Source organism: Mytilus galloprovincialis, chromosome 4 (assembly GCF_965363235.1).
Source record: "Mytilus galloprovincialis chromosome 4, xbMytGall1.hap1.1, whole genome shotgun sequence".
NCBI classification, from domain to species: domain Eukaryota; kingdom Metazoa; phylum Mollusca; class Bivalvia; order Mytilida; family Mytilidae; genus Mytilus; species Mytilus galloprovincialis.
Genome location: NC_134841.1, coordinates 9925508 through 9940636, shown reverse-complemented (window position 1 = coordinate 9940636; position 15129 = coordinate 9925508). Strand labels below are relative to the sequence as shown.

General features: G+C 32.0%; 1 protein-coding gene across 1 annotated transcript in view; it reads right to left on the bottom strand.

The window, feature by feature from the left end:
• Positions 1–2107: 2107 nt before the first annotated feature.
• The window catches only part of LOC143071316 (zwei Ig domain protein zig-8-like), a 38656-nt gene continuing 25634 nt past the window's right edge, over positions 2108–15129 (bottom strand). Inside the window, exons 2-7 of the mRNA XM_076245556.1 lie at positions 13938–14086; positions 9497–9716; positions 8610–8633; positions 4328–4627; positions 3827–3859; positions 2108–2885 (exon numbers count right to left, since the gene is read on the bottom strand). Of these exons, the coding sequence (XP_076101671.1) occupies positions 2791–2885; positions 3827–3859; positions 4328–4627; positions 8610–8633; positions 9497–9716; positions 13938–14086 (821 nt within the window). The 3' untranslated portion in view covers positions 2108–2790. The remainder of the gene's footprint in view (positions 2886–3826; positions 3860–4327; positions 4628–8609; positions 8634–9496; positions 9717–13937; positions 14087–15129) is intronic.

Sequence of the window (15129 nt, the reverse complement as noted above, 5' to 3'; positions counted from 1 at the left end):
GGGTCTCAATTGGGAAATATTTCATTTTTGAATTAAGCTGAACAAACGTTTGTAAGTTAGCAGCATATAATATTGATAGACATATGTTAAATTATTCTCACCTTAAGGTTTGTTTTATGAGAATTTCTTTTTTTCTGACAGATCAATGCAAACAAACCAAAAAATTGATCTGTTTAATTAAACCGTAAAACTGATATATTTGTTAATTTGGAAGTTGTTAAAGCAATGATCATTCATGTGTAATAAGTATTTTGATGAATATGACAAGACTGATATATTACTGTTTATAAAAACACGCGAAAATCATAGCCGTTTTAGCTGTTAATTTGACTTAAATATATATATAAGTTATGCATGGTTTGTTAATGTCGATAATTATTCCACATGGTGCTCTTCCTACACGTGCATTTGAAGTGACGACGCCATTCCGACCTGACTTGACTGATTTCTACATCCCGCCTGACAAATGGTTGTTGTTCATTTGATATTGTTAAGTTTAGTTTAAACATGTGTTAAGTATGTGAAAAGAAACTTTCGTGCAAAAGCAGTATTAATTCCTCTTTTCAAGAATATCAAATGATCGTCTCCTTATGAAAACGTCTGTATAACTAAATTGGTTATCCAATATAATTGTTGTAGGATCCGACATCGGTTATTCTAGAACCACGTTTCATGTGCTCTTGTTCAACTAAATCTGATGCTTGTAGATAGATTGGTGTTCGCTTTACCTCTAATTGTGCACTGAAATTGGCTAAATACGTCTACATATTATGATAAACAATGTATATATCTATAAAAAACATGGAAAATGCAGACAAAGTTTATATATGATAAGAGTGTATAATCAGAAAAATCTGAAAATAATTAGAAAAGTTTAAAACAACATCATTGATTAAGTGCAGTATCTAGTGTTTATTTAATGTGTTTGTTTTCTCTTTGTTTCTGTTTGTATATCATTTTATTTTGAGAAAAAATAAACTCTTAAAAACTAAATTTAACTTGCATATACTTCCATGACTTGTCAATTATTTCATTATGCTAGAGACATAAATACCACGCATAGAACACATTTTTATCATGATACATAATTGCAAGTTCTGAGTTCTTTCCAAATTTCACTTCATTCAACACCATTGTATAAAATTTATTTTACACCATTATATAATTAATTGAATTTAACTAATTAATCCCTCTATTCATATTCTTTTAACTGTAGTAGAAAACGGTCAATTTCTATATCAAGAATTCAAAAGCCTTGCGATTATTGTGTATAGTTTCAATAATTACGGACTGATTTTACATAATTTAAATACATGAACATCATTGGAATACGTACATGAATAGAGAGTATTAGTCTATTTTCCAATAGCAACATTTGTAAAGAGGGAGACAAAATTCTTTAATTTGTGTCAAGTTCATTGCTCGTTTGAAACTTTTCCTTTTAAGCATGAAGTCTTTCCATGCCCATTTTTCACTTTTTGTTTTATTTTAGATACGATAGTTATCAAAGGTACCAGGATTATAATTTAGTACGTCAAACGCGCGTTTCATCTTCATCAGTGACGCTCATATCAAAATATCTATCTAGCCAAAACAAGTACAAAGTTGAAGAGCATGAGGATCCAAAATTCCAAAAATGTGTGCCAAATACGGCTAAGGTAATCTATGCCTGGGATAAGAAAATCCTTAGTTTTTCGAAAAATTAAAAGGTTTGTAAACAGGAAATTTATGAAAATGACATCATTATTGATACTCATGTCAACACCAAAGTGTTGACTACTGGGCTGGTGATACCCTTGGGGATGCAGCGTCCACCAGCAGTGGCATCGATCCAGTGGTGTAAATAGTTATCAAAGATACCAGAATTATAATTTAGTACGCCAGACGCGCGTTTTGTCTACATACGACTCATCAGTGACACTCATATCAAAATATTTATAAAGCCAAACAAGTACAAAGTTGAAGAGCATTGAGGATCCAAAATTCCAAAGACGGCTAGGGTAATATATGCCTGGGATACGAAATGTCATTGAATATAAAAGAGAAAAACACGTAATGTGTAGTCATAATTCTGTAATACAACGTAAACATGTATAACACAACAGTAAACAATAAACAGTTTTTATTCGGGAATTTGAAACAATAATAAATATATGTAAAACAATAAATGAAGAATAAATAGTATGATTTATTCTACAATAATAATACAAGTTGATAAAATGAGCAAGACGAAGCTAGTATGGTCAAATACGAATAACATTTAAAGAAATAATGAAAGCAGCAATACGTCATGAACTTTGATGATATACATATCCATAATATGAAATATTTAGAATAACTGTAACAATAAAACGTGAGGTGATCCAGAAAACCTAAATTCTAAATAACATTATTTGTTCTTATTTAATATTAAACAAAATGCTTCTTTAGTTTCACAAGCACACGTTATCCCCCGTCCCATGAACATTACGAATGAATAATGTCAGTAATGATTTAGCTCTTACACAATAGTATACAGAGCAACGTCTTTTAAGAGCACAGACATGTTCACTGTTTTTCCTAATCTTGCAAGACACGCATCTCAGTATATTTCTGTTTTTTGTCCTTTCTAGAAACTGATATAATCAAATTCTTTATTTAGTTCCTGTTTCCTTCTCAATTGCCATGATTGTATGTTGCTCGAGGAAAGATTTGTTGCATGTTGTTTGTTTTACGTTCACCATCGATCTTGAAAGAAGAGAATGTCCACATCAGTATATGCAAGGCACTTAAGTTTCTTTCAATACGTCATCACGTTGCCGATACTGAAACTGCCAGTATAAAAATAATTAAACTAAGTGTTGACAATGCTGCTTTGTTGGGCTTGGCGGGTTCATCTGATAATTCTGAAACGATAATGTTAGTATCAAATCAAAACATGTATTGTAACAGCTCGGTGTGATCAATTAAATAATGATACACTACTTTCTACATGTAACTGTACAATAAGGTCATAGTAGATACTTGTATGCAAATCAGAACACGAACGAGTCTAATAAAAGGACATCTCGCCACATTGGACTAAATTTTTCCAGCTGAACTCCGTTCATCTATAACAAATTGCCAGTATCGGCTAAACTGTTTTATATGTGCCATTTATATATCATGTATAGTATAACCTTCGTACAAAACCTTAATAGTGATTAACATGCACATTCATTCCTGCAACACTTGTACATGTGATTAATTGAATATTCTTCAATGGTTGAGGGAAGTGGATGTTTTCAATTACAAATTTTTCACCCTGAGAACCTATAAGCTCCTATACAGCCAGAAAACGTACGTTCGGCTCTGAAGGATGAATATACAGTTTACAAACAACCATATCCAGCTGTTGTCGAAGTTAATCGTATATCCAATTGTCTAAAGTAAACAAACAGCATGGGGAAAGAACACACATGCTTGTAATCGACCTTGTAGGGTTGTATGTGACCTATTATTTTAGGAGAATAGCTACTGTACCTCCAGTCCTTATTCTGCCCCACCTAATGTCGGCCAATACACTCTATAAATCCTACTGAATGTATATACATGTACAGCTTAATGTGATCTGTTATAATAATACAAGAAATATAAGCCACCACTGAACGTCTTGCTAACCCATTAGCAGTTTGACGTGTATCAATATATATTTTAAATACTTCAATGTGCAGTTGTATTCTTTTTTTTTCATAATTAAAGTTGCACCAGTGCCAGCTAGAATTAGATAAGCTCTGTTTATAGATGTTGAAAAAAAAATACAATATAAATGCAGATGTATATCATAAAGATAGAGGTTAGTACTCACTATTTCTTACCGCCCGGCTAGGTGGGTTGTTATCTGAAATAGTAAATAAATGATAGATACTTAAAGTACAGGTAAGAATATTACAAAAAGAGTAGTGAAATTAAAAACAAAATTAGAAAGCTTCTGACTAAGTATATTGTTTACGATATTCCAAAGTCAGATAGAGAAAAATAGCTGATTGAGTAGCAGGATCGACTTCCGTTTATCTTATCATTTTTTCATGTTTACTGGGATAGATTGGCAAACTTATTCAGAGTAGTACGCCAACTATTTAGTTAAATATGAGGCTAAAACATTCTGATGTTCTCCATAAGCTCTCTTTAAAGGGGTTAAACTTTATCGTAGACTTAGATTTTTCAAACAAGTCATTATACTGTGCAAATGAGGTCATGGACAACTACATGTTACTCATCAGAACAGTAACATCAGGACACAGAATACACGAAGAATTGACACATGCACATGCAGTCTACCTGTGATTGAAATATAACATCAACTTACCTTCTAAAATATGAACTTCTATACTTTCCATGATCTTGTCAGGACTTCTACATATATATGCTCCCCGATCTTTTAATGTACTCCTTTCTATTATAAGCTGACTAATTAAAGAACGTCTAAGAACGTCTGCTTTCATTGAAATCTTCACTCTCCCTGACCACTTGGAACTCTGTTGTCTTATAATACTACCTTCGTGAAACCAATCCACACTCTCGGGTGCTCGTTCGGCACCGGTTGCATTGCATGTTATTATTATTGTCCCTCGGCTGTCTAGGAGTGTAGTTCCATTTAATGAAACACCTAAAATAGAAGGCATACTATGATATGATCTTTCAAAAATGACTACCATGTTATATGCTTATCTATAGCAGCATATAAATACAATATAGACAGTTATCCATAGTAATTTTACATATTAAGGTTTACTAAATTTTGCATACCCACAATAAGTGACTACATGTACGTCTCACGTTAGTGCATTATCACTGCTAATTATATATCAACATGCAAGTCATTGACTCTTTGTAAAGATGTACTAAACAGATTCCCCTAAACCAAATATGTATATATAAATCAGTTTCAAGAATCTAAGCAACCGTCTATGAAATGCCCATGAAGATGTTAAGCTTTTTTTTTTTTTGTTATAGTACATTATTCTGACAGTCGTACCAATAACGATACAGGGTTTTGTATTTTGGTGTCACATTTTTTATCAAACTGTATTAAGTTAACGTTCAAAATGAAACATGAATCACGGAAATTATTGAAACATATTGCAACATTTTACCCATGAAGTCACTCGGCAGTGTGCATAAGAGTGGGGTTGTCTATTTCCTTTTACATGATATGTGGCATAATTTTTGTTTTGTATGTTGGTTTAAAACTACAAAGTTGACTTATATTTTGAGAATTTACGTTTAAAAATATCACGTTAACCAATATTCGTTGTTATAAATTATCATTTCAAGATTAACTAAATTAAAAAAAAACAATATCTATTGAATGTAAATCAAGCTAAAGACACAGAAAACTATCTGCTTGTCTAAGAAATGATTAATGACTTATAATGTCTGTTTTAATTCCAATTACACAATATTGGATGGCGTATTTGTTACGTTAAACTTAAAGCAAAACAGTTTTATCGCTAGCTTATACCAGAGATAAATCATCATGCTACAATATGTATTTTATGTCTCTGTTTTACCGAATATATGTAGAACTCTAAAATGCGATGGGGACGCTAAAGTACGATGGTCGCACTAAAGTGCGATGATATACGCTAAAGTGCAATGGTCCACAAAAGTATAGACGTTAGAAACGTAGTTGACGTTAACAGTCGTTTATACAAACTAAAAATGAACATGCCGGAAGATAGATTAGGAATATTTGATTAACAAATTTTACACCAAATGTCCATGACTTACTAGTAATTGTTTTAATTTAACCGTGTTCTTTGTCGGCTGAATCGCAAGGTTTTTTTCGAGTGCTGGAAGAAAGGACTCAATCGACCATTTTACTATTTAAATACAAAATAGTATACGCGTACTTATTCTGCTTCTATTTGAAGCAAATGGACACATTCGAATCATTGTTTATGTGGCAGTTTACGTTGTGATCCCCGTCAAAATTCCGTCGATTTTAATGAAAACTAACGTCGGTAAGATAAAAATACATGTTTTCATGCGTGAATTATAAATTGTCTGCTAAGACATTAGTTCGTATTGTACATTGTAGGAAAATAAAACATGTATTTGTACTCGCTACGAAAAAAGGAGAAAGCTTGGCGAACATTGCATTTCTCTCGCATTTAGCCTGATTAAAGCTTATACAAATAAATGTTGCATATTCCAACAATGAACGTGCGAGTTTTGTATTTTTAAATTTCAATGACAAATGTAAGATATATATATAGGTTGTAACATTAGTGTGAACGGCAATCTACACCAATTAACCAAATATTCAATACGTTTCGAATTGTTAAAAATTCATTTTACATGGAAAATAATATTTTGCAAAACATAAATTACCTTAAGAGCAATTAAAACATGGTCGGACTTGTTAATTTAGAAACAATCACTTCAGCCTACCGGTAAATTGTAAAGCCTATCACATATGTTAAACCTTAGCATATTAGTTTTTACAAAAAGACTTTTTAAACCTCGATGTTTTAATACTTCGAATTTTAACCTTTGGACCATTGCACTTTAGCGTGATACACAATCGTACTTTAGCAAACAAACAACCATCGCACTTTAGCGTGAGACACCGTCGTACTTTAGCGTAGACCATTTCACTTTAGCGTGACCATCGCACTTTAGAGTACCATCGCACTTTAGAGTTCTACATATATAAGTTTCTTAAAATTAAGCTATACATATATGTTGATGGTCCCATCATTGATTAAGTGGACAGGTTTTCTAAAATTTAACACTCATTATGACCTCTGTTATCTGACTTTTAAAAAACGTAAGTATCAAACGTATGTGTTGGGTAGCTGTCTCGTTCACTTATACTCAATATAATCTTATATTCATGATATTATTATGAAAAAAAACGTAAACTCTAAACCTATTTGGTGAGCATGTACGTATAACACTACACTAAGATTAAGCAATATATGAGTTTTCATGTGTCATTCTATATCCAATACAACATTTTGTAATATACGTTTTTTCATGCTTGAAAAGGTATATCATTTATAACATAGAGCATATAATTGATAACTTGGTGTTAAATTAACTCTCATCGTCTCAAACAAGTTGTAAGAAAACGAGGAAAACAAATTCTACAACACTCCAATGTACTGGAAAATCTACTTAACTCTGTAAAATTATAGACACTTCATGATAAATCAAATGGTAGGAGAGCAATGCGTTAACATTGGTCATAATTGTCGAACTCTTGCTGAATTGTTGATTGAGATAGTAGGCGTTTTTGGTAAATAACGTTTGCACAAGGTCGTGTAACGTACTCATTAAACAACTTGTCACTTGCATTTGATGCTTGGATGCAATAAGTGAAATGTATGGATATATATATATATATATCATAGTATCTGCAGAAATTTGTGAATCAAAATAATGGTTTAGTAACTTATGACTGGCAAGCCTAGTTAATACAAACGACGTTTGAAAGCTTGGATGCAATAAGTGAAATGTATGGATATATAAATATCATAGTATCTGCAGAAATTTGTGAATCAAAATAATGGTTTAGTAACTTATGACTGGCAAGCCTAGTTAATACAAACGACGTTTGAAGCAATAACCCATGGTGACATTACGCTATAACAGACCAAACAGTCTATTCAAAATAATATTTTTAACTAAAGATAATGATACATCATATAAGAATAAAATATTTCGGCCCTACATGTATGGTTCTAAAACAAGATTGCTGTTCGCAGTTATGCAAAAATACGCCAAAAAAAAATCCAATTGTGTTGAATCTTTTAAAAACTATTATGAATTGGCATAAATATGTCAGCGTATAAAAGGGGATAAACAGTCACAAAAATTCACAACTGAATGGTGTAAGATTTATAAAAAGACTTGATTAAGAAGTGTTTAAGTTGGAAATGTGACACTGATACCGGATCTTTTAAAGGTTCACAACTCTTTAAGTCTAGGGAGGATTTTAAGCTTGACACATAACTATATTTGTTGAAATCTGTGTATGGGAACCCTTCGTGTCTTTGTTTTCAATATGTCATTGGGTTGTTTAATTATTTGCGTAGCCCCACATCTCCTTTTTATTAATATGTGAGACTTGTCTGATTTCTAAGGGTATCACCAGCCCAGTAGTCAACACTTTGGTGTTGATATGAATATCAAAAGTGTAGTCTAATGTAGACGAAACGCGCGTCTGACGTACTAAAATATAATCCTGGTTCTTTTGATAACTATTTACACCACTGGTTCGATGCCACTGCAGGTGGACGTCCCCCCCCCCACCCAAGGCACCGGCATAGTAGTCAACAATTCGGTGTTAATATGAATATCTATAATGTTGTCATTTTTATAAATTTCCTTTTTACAAAACTTTTAGTTTTTCGAAGAATTAAAGGATTTTCTTATCCCAGGCATAGATTACCTTAGCCGTATTTTGCACAATTTTTTGGAATTTTGGCTTCTCGATGCTCTTCAACTTTGTACTTGATTGACTTTATAAATATTTTGATATGAGGGGCACTGATGAGTCTTATGTAGACGAAATGCGCGTCTGGCGTACTAGATTATAATCCTTGTACTTTTGATAACTATTCTAAATGAACAATACATACCAGGGGATATCTTTCTCTGTGTCGCTAAAAAGAAATGCGAGAAATGAAAATTAATGAAATCAAATTCACTTAATTAAAAGTTTAAAACACTTAATAGAAATAAAGGAATTTTGACCATCAAGAGGTTATAGTAGTGCATGAACTAACACATATAACCGATTTTCAGACTGTGGCCCACCATTCTGAATTCGGGTACGATTAGGACCTAGTGTTATGTTTAACCCTGAAATTGATTAATAAATCATAAACACAACTAATAGACTTGTACAAAGACAATATTCTGATTAATGCATACCCAAAGTACCCTTAATCGATGTCTCTGATTATATACATTAAATTGTACGTTGTCACACGATTACACATAAAACGGTTGATATAACTGAGCTCTTTGATAAAATATTGATGAAGTTCAACGTAAATGTTATTCATACCTTAGTCTACAAATGAATGAGCACGGCAAACTGGTTACAACTTCTGGTATATTGTAATGGATCTTCCATGGTTTTAAACATTTTGATTTTTTTTATACAAGTACAGATCTGTATTAAAATTTGCTTATGTTTGTTTGATGCATTATTTCTAATTTTGGCTAAGAGGTGATGACTGTGTTTATGTTTCTATTACTATTCGAATGCTGTGGTACTTTGCTGTGTCATATTCCTAAGTATCTTTGAACTACAAAATTGTAAGTATTTCGGTTGTCATCTAGATTATTTACATTGTGCATATATACTTCACTCAACGCTGTTGAAGGACAGCAACACAATAACAATAGGAAACTGTTACTGTTTCCGTAACATATAGCTGTATAGTATCTAAATGCAATGTGTTATTTTATTCAATTGATTTGATTTTGTCTTTTACCTATCATTCTACTTTCAACTTACGTAGTACTGTTAAATGGACTAAACGAAGTCGAGTCACAATAGAGGATATTTGACATTCGTAGGTATTTGTATCTTTCGGTTGCACATTATCTATAACAAGGTTCCATCTTTCTACTGTTTTATTATAGTTTGATGACGATACACTGAAACGTTTATCTGAGGTCCAGGTTAGATCACCGATTGTCAATGGATGACTAGAATTCAATATGCCCCATTGAACCTGTAATAAGTAAATGCATAAATATTAGTGATTCCTTCCCATATAAACTATATCAGAAATACAATAAAAAAGAGGAGGAATATGTGATAAGTAGCAGTAAGACAGACACAAACATAGCAAGGCAAACAAATTAAAACACGTCAAGTATAATTAGCCAAATAATATACAGACAGCTAAATATTGTCAACTACGAACCTAACACAAATTGTTGGAGAGTTATCAGTTTTAACCGCATGAGGTAAACAAATCAAAATGTCAAATCAGTTCAGAAAAAAAATCTCAGCTTTTAGTCATCTAGTTGGTTATTACAGAGGATAAAAGCATAATAGCCTACAAATAAATCTCGGAAGATGATAGCAAATAAAACAAATTGACAGGTACTATATAAAAAAATACATAATGTTTTGTTAACTATATTTCTCTCATCTGGCACCGAAATACGTCTTTGTGACTGTTTGGTGTGTATGTTGCAGAACCCTTATCATATTTCATGGACCCATAGTTTGCCCTTTTCACGACAAAATTTCGACCCCTAAGCTATTCAACATTACCTCATGACTGTTCTTGAGACAGTCAAAATTTCGGATCGTCATCATTGTCAAGTCTCTTTGTCGAGTTTACCTATTCGATTTAAGTGCTAACATCATAGTACTTTTGAACATGTCTTTCGACTTAAATTTTACCACCGTGCGTTAGCATACAATAATCAATTATTTTAGATGTATCGGAGAAAGCTAAATTCATACTGAAGTACTTTGAACTTTTCTGCTGACAAAGCAATGGTTTCTCATTATATATATATATATATATATATATCTTACATTTGACTGTTTTTAATCTAATTGGATTGTGTTCTGACAGCAAGAGATATTGAAAAAATTATAACGAACAACATGGCCTTCGGGAGTTAAAGTGTGCACATTCCTCTAATTTATCAGATGGAAAATTTTCATTAAAAACATCAAACAAGCAAATTGTTAAAGCTTTACTAGAGCACATTTGCATACATTTATTTTTCATTGGCCTTCGAATTTACATAATGTATTTTCTCTCCTGCAGTAATTGACACTCCCAGAAAGACAGTCATAAACTACATATCGACTGAAAAGTTGGAATTTCATATTTGATCTCATATCTCAAGGGATTGTATACGAAGCCTTGACTATTGATCTTCTTATATGACCTCATTTATATTTTACACTCGATGTCCATCAAATAATTAAAAACAGAAGTTTAACAGTAATGGATGCAACTTGTGAATGACAAGTGTATTTTATTGCTTTTTCCAATATTTAAAGTAGCTTAGTATATAATAATTAAACTCATCATAGATACATGGATTAAAATCTTGTATATACGCCAGACGCGTGTTCCGTCTACAAAAGACTCATCAGTGACGCTTGAATCCAAAAATGTTAAAAATGCCAAATAAAGTACAAAGTTCAAGAGCATTGAGGACCAAAATTCCCAAAAGTTTTGGCAAATACAGCTAAGGTAATCTATGCCTGAGGTAGAACATAATAACGGTGCAGGGTATCACTAAATTTTGTATTTACATACATTTAGAAACTGTTTTGATGTAATAATTAATTTACGTTTTGGAAGGGCCTCGGTAGTCTATTTATTTTTTAAAAGAAGTTCAACTTTTGTATTACTCACTTGTTAGAACTGAGGTTCTGAGTTCATTTTGATACAAACTTGTGTGTATTAAAAAAAAAAGGTTAGAACTTGATTTCTCCTTTTTGTATTTGTTCGGTTTGGGAAATCGTAAGAACATGTATTTTTATTACATGAAGAATATTCAGTAACATTAATAATTCAATCATTTTTATGGTAGAACATCCCGATCCTTAAGTATACTTTGAATATTAAAATGACCATCATTTTTGTAAGTATATAGATACATGTAATTACAATAATTGTTGCTGGTACATTTAGAATATTTTTTTTTCAATTAAATAGTGTATAGTTTACTTTGGATAAATGCTATCATTGTGACATTCAATGTTAATATATTATGGATATTTCCTGCATTGTTTGTATCGAGATCACATACAATTTGATTAAATACTGGTTCCAGTCTGTCTGCACGGCAAAATGCATATTGGAGTCGAATCTTATTTAGTTTGCCAAAATAATAGTATAGTTAAGACATCATACATTGCATTTTTTTTTACTAAAAATAAACTATTATATTTCATGGTGAGTAAACATAGTTTGATAAATAGTTGATGAATTTACAACTGTGGTCGTAATTGCATTTATTAAAAAAAATACTAACATTTGACCCTATTGTTTCAAAAACTAATGATGGAATCCGCAACTTTATCATACATGTAATCTAAATTTTTCATCCTAATCACATACCCTGATGCGTTGTGAAAATAGTGACCTATCCTACACACGACGTTACGAACAATAACTCCGAAATGATAATCGACTACGATAAAAAGTTATAACAGAACCCGAATTGGCCACAACCGGCCACCATTTATAACAGATAATCTGTATGGTTTGTGTTATATCTGTGGACGCAGTATGTTCAAAATGTACAAATGTATAATGACCGTTTCTAAAGATCTATAACACTTTATCTCATTATTTATTAATGAGTCACAATACCGACAGCACTTTAATAAAACGCTTCTGCATTTTTTATGTGCCTGTTCCAAGTCAAGAGCCTGAAGTTCAGTGGTTCTCGATGGTTCATATTTGTATTTCGTATATAATATAGTTTTGTTAAAGATTAGGCCGTTACTTTTCTCATTAGAATTGTTTCATAGTTTTCATATCGGGGTTTTATAGACGACTATACGGTATGAGTTCTCATTATTGAAGGCCGTATGGTTGCCACGAGTAATAATCCCTACACGCGTGTTTTCGCTCTTTAATTTTTGGAAAAATATAAAATTCGCGAAAAAAAAAAAAATATCCATGAATGCTTTATGACATATCTAATGTATTGGTAAGTTTGATTCTCGAATTTACGGTGTTTCGTAAACGACCTTGATATCGGTGGAAAACGCTGTCGTTATACCGATTGTGGAGCAATTTTATGCGAATATCGTAATGTGGAAAACCTCCTCTTCACCGGGGCTTAAAATACATAGAGGCGGAACTCTTGCAGTTTCGGCATTCACGCATGATACATGAGATTTGTGCACTGAAATATTAACAAAATTAACTGTTTATGACATCCGATATCTTTAATCATTATTACACTTCAAATAATTTATTATTTTTAACTTGCTCGCCTGTTTACAGATAAAAGACCACTTTAGTAATATGAGGAGATAGAAAATGTAAATGAGAAATCATTAATTATGGATCTGATCATTTATATTATTTGTTTATCGTGTCCCAATCAGTCGGGAACTATTTAGATATAATTCAGTCGGCTGCATCATTATAAAACCTTAAATGCATACTATTTAACGGGCTAATTCTCGCTTTACAATTTCGAGCAATTAAACAATATTTCAACGTCTGTTGTTTGATTACGAGTTACAGGTATTGATTATCAGAGTACTTAGAATAAATAAATTATATATAAACTATCAATTTTGAATTATCTGCGACTATAGATATATAAATTTCAGTACCAAGTTAAAAAATTGATAATTTTTTCAACCACCCGCACAGTATCAAAAATAATGTCTGAAATGCCACTACACCACAGCTTGTGTGCATTTTGTCATTCCCACTCGTTCATAGTTGGAATGTGGGTAAAACCTGTACAGTACATGTACTCTGTTCTCATCCCTTTGAATAAGATTGCCATTTCGACCCGTACATGCCGTTTGAATGTTTAAACATGACGATGTTCAATTTGACCATCCCTTAAATCAAACCCTTTGAGTAAAACTTCAAATTCCTTATTGTTATCATATTAATTGATTAAACAATACCTTATAAAAATAAGAAATGCTATTGTGTTATTATTTTAACGAACTTAAATATTAAATTTGAGTGGGATTGTAACGATAGGCAGGCGGACAAAATTGTATACATGAGTCAACAATCAAAATTACAAATTTTTCTCCTTATTGAAATCTTGTGATAACACATGACACATCAGAAAATATGACTCATCCTTTGGGAAACAAGTCTTTAAGCACGGTTGACAAACAATGCTTTCTATGACAATACAATTAATTATAGTTGCCTGAATAATTTTAATTCAAAATTAAATCAGTAAATTAAATATTAAAACAAACTTACATTTTTTGTTCCTCTGTGTCTTATTGTACACTTTAAAATTGCCCTGTCATTTCGATGGACGGTTATGTTTTGAGCATCAGCGAGAATTTCTGGGGGAAATCCAACTCGTAACTGTCTTCGATCTACAATTCTTCTGTAAGAAAATCCACCTGAAATGATAAAACAAATCTTTCACTTGAAAATTAAACTAAAAGTTAGAAAACAATGAAAAACTAAATCAAACAGAAAACAAACTGTATTGTTAACAATACAATAAATCATGATGGGGTAGGATAAAACAAGGATAGAGTATAAAAACAATAACAATCAAAACCAAGGAGTAATCAAAGACTCACAAAACCAAAGGACATTTACATCAACAGTTAAAATAATAATTAAGAAACAACACGAACTCCACTAAAATCCTGGAGTTAAATCAGGTGCTTCGGAAGGGTAAACATTTCCTGCACAGTATACGACACCCGTCGTGTTATTTCTTTGTACAGTTCGGTAATGATGGAAGGTTATTATGACTGAGGAAGACTATCAGACATGGTTAAGGTATTGCAACTGAAAATGCTTATGTAACTTAAAATCCAACAACACATACCCCAAATTTAAAAATACATTTAGCAACACGATGATTGATCTAAAAGTACTCTCAGTAACGGCTGAAATCAAGTTCATAGCCAATTTCAATTTATAAATGAACCATGTGTTCACAGACTGTTTTATTTAAGATGCATGATTCTTTTATTAGTTGCCATTGGCTTTGAACTATCTGTTAATACTATGCCTACTCTCAAATCTGTGCCTGTTGTTGGTATGTCTAAGTACCCTGACAGGTCCACTCATTTTTTTTTTTGTTAAGAGCATTTCTGCTTTGTCTCAATCTGATGAGTTAAGCCCTCTTCAACTGAATTTTATATTCCTTTCTTATGTTATACTGTTACACCACTGTTCAAGGCTACGGGAAGGTTGTAGCCTTCAATCTTATTAATCCCACCACATGCTTTATCAGGAGCGATTGATTTAGTGGTTTTCGTTTATTGCTGTTTCTCATATATATTTTTCGTTTATTGCTGTTTCTTATTTTTATTTTTCGTTTATTGCTGTTTCTTATATTTGTTTTTCGTTAATTGCTTTGTGTAGTTATTTTTTGTATTGCGTTGTTGCACAATTGTCCCAGGATTAGTGAATTCTGTTGTGCCTG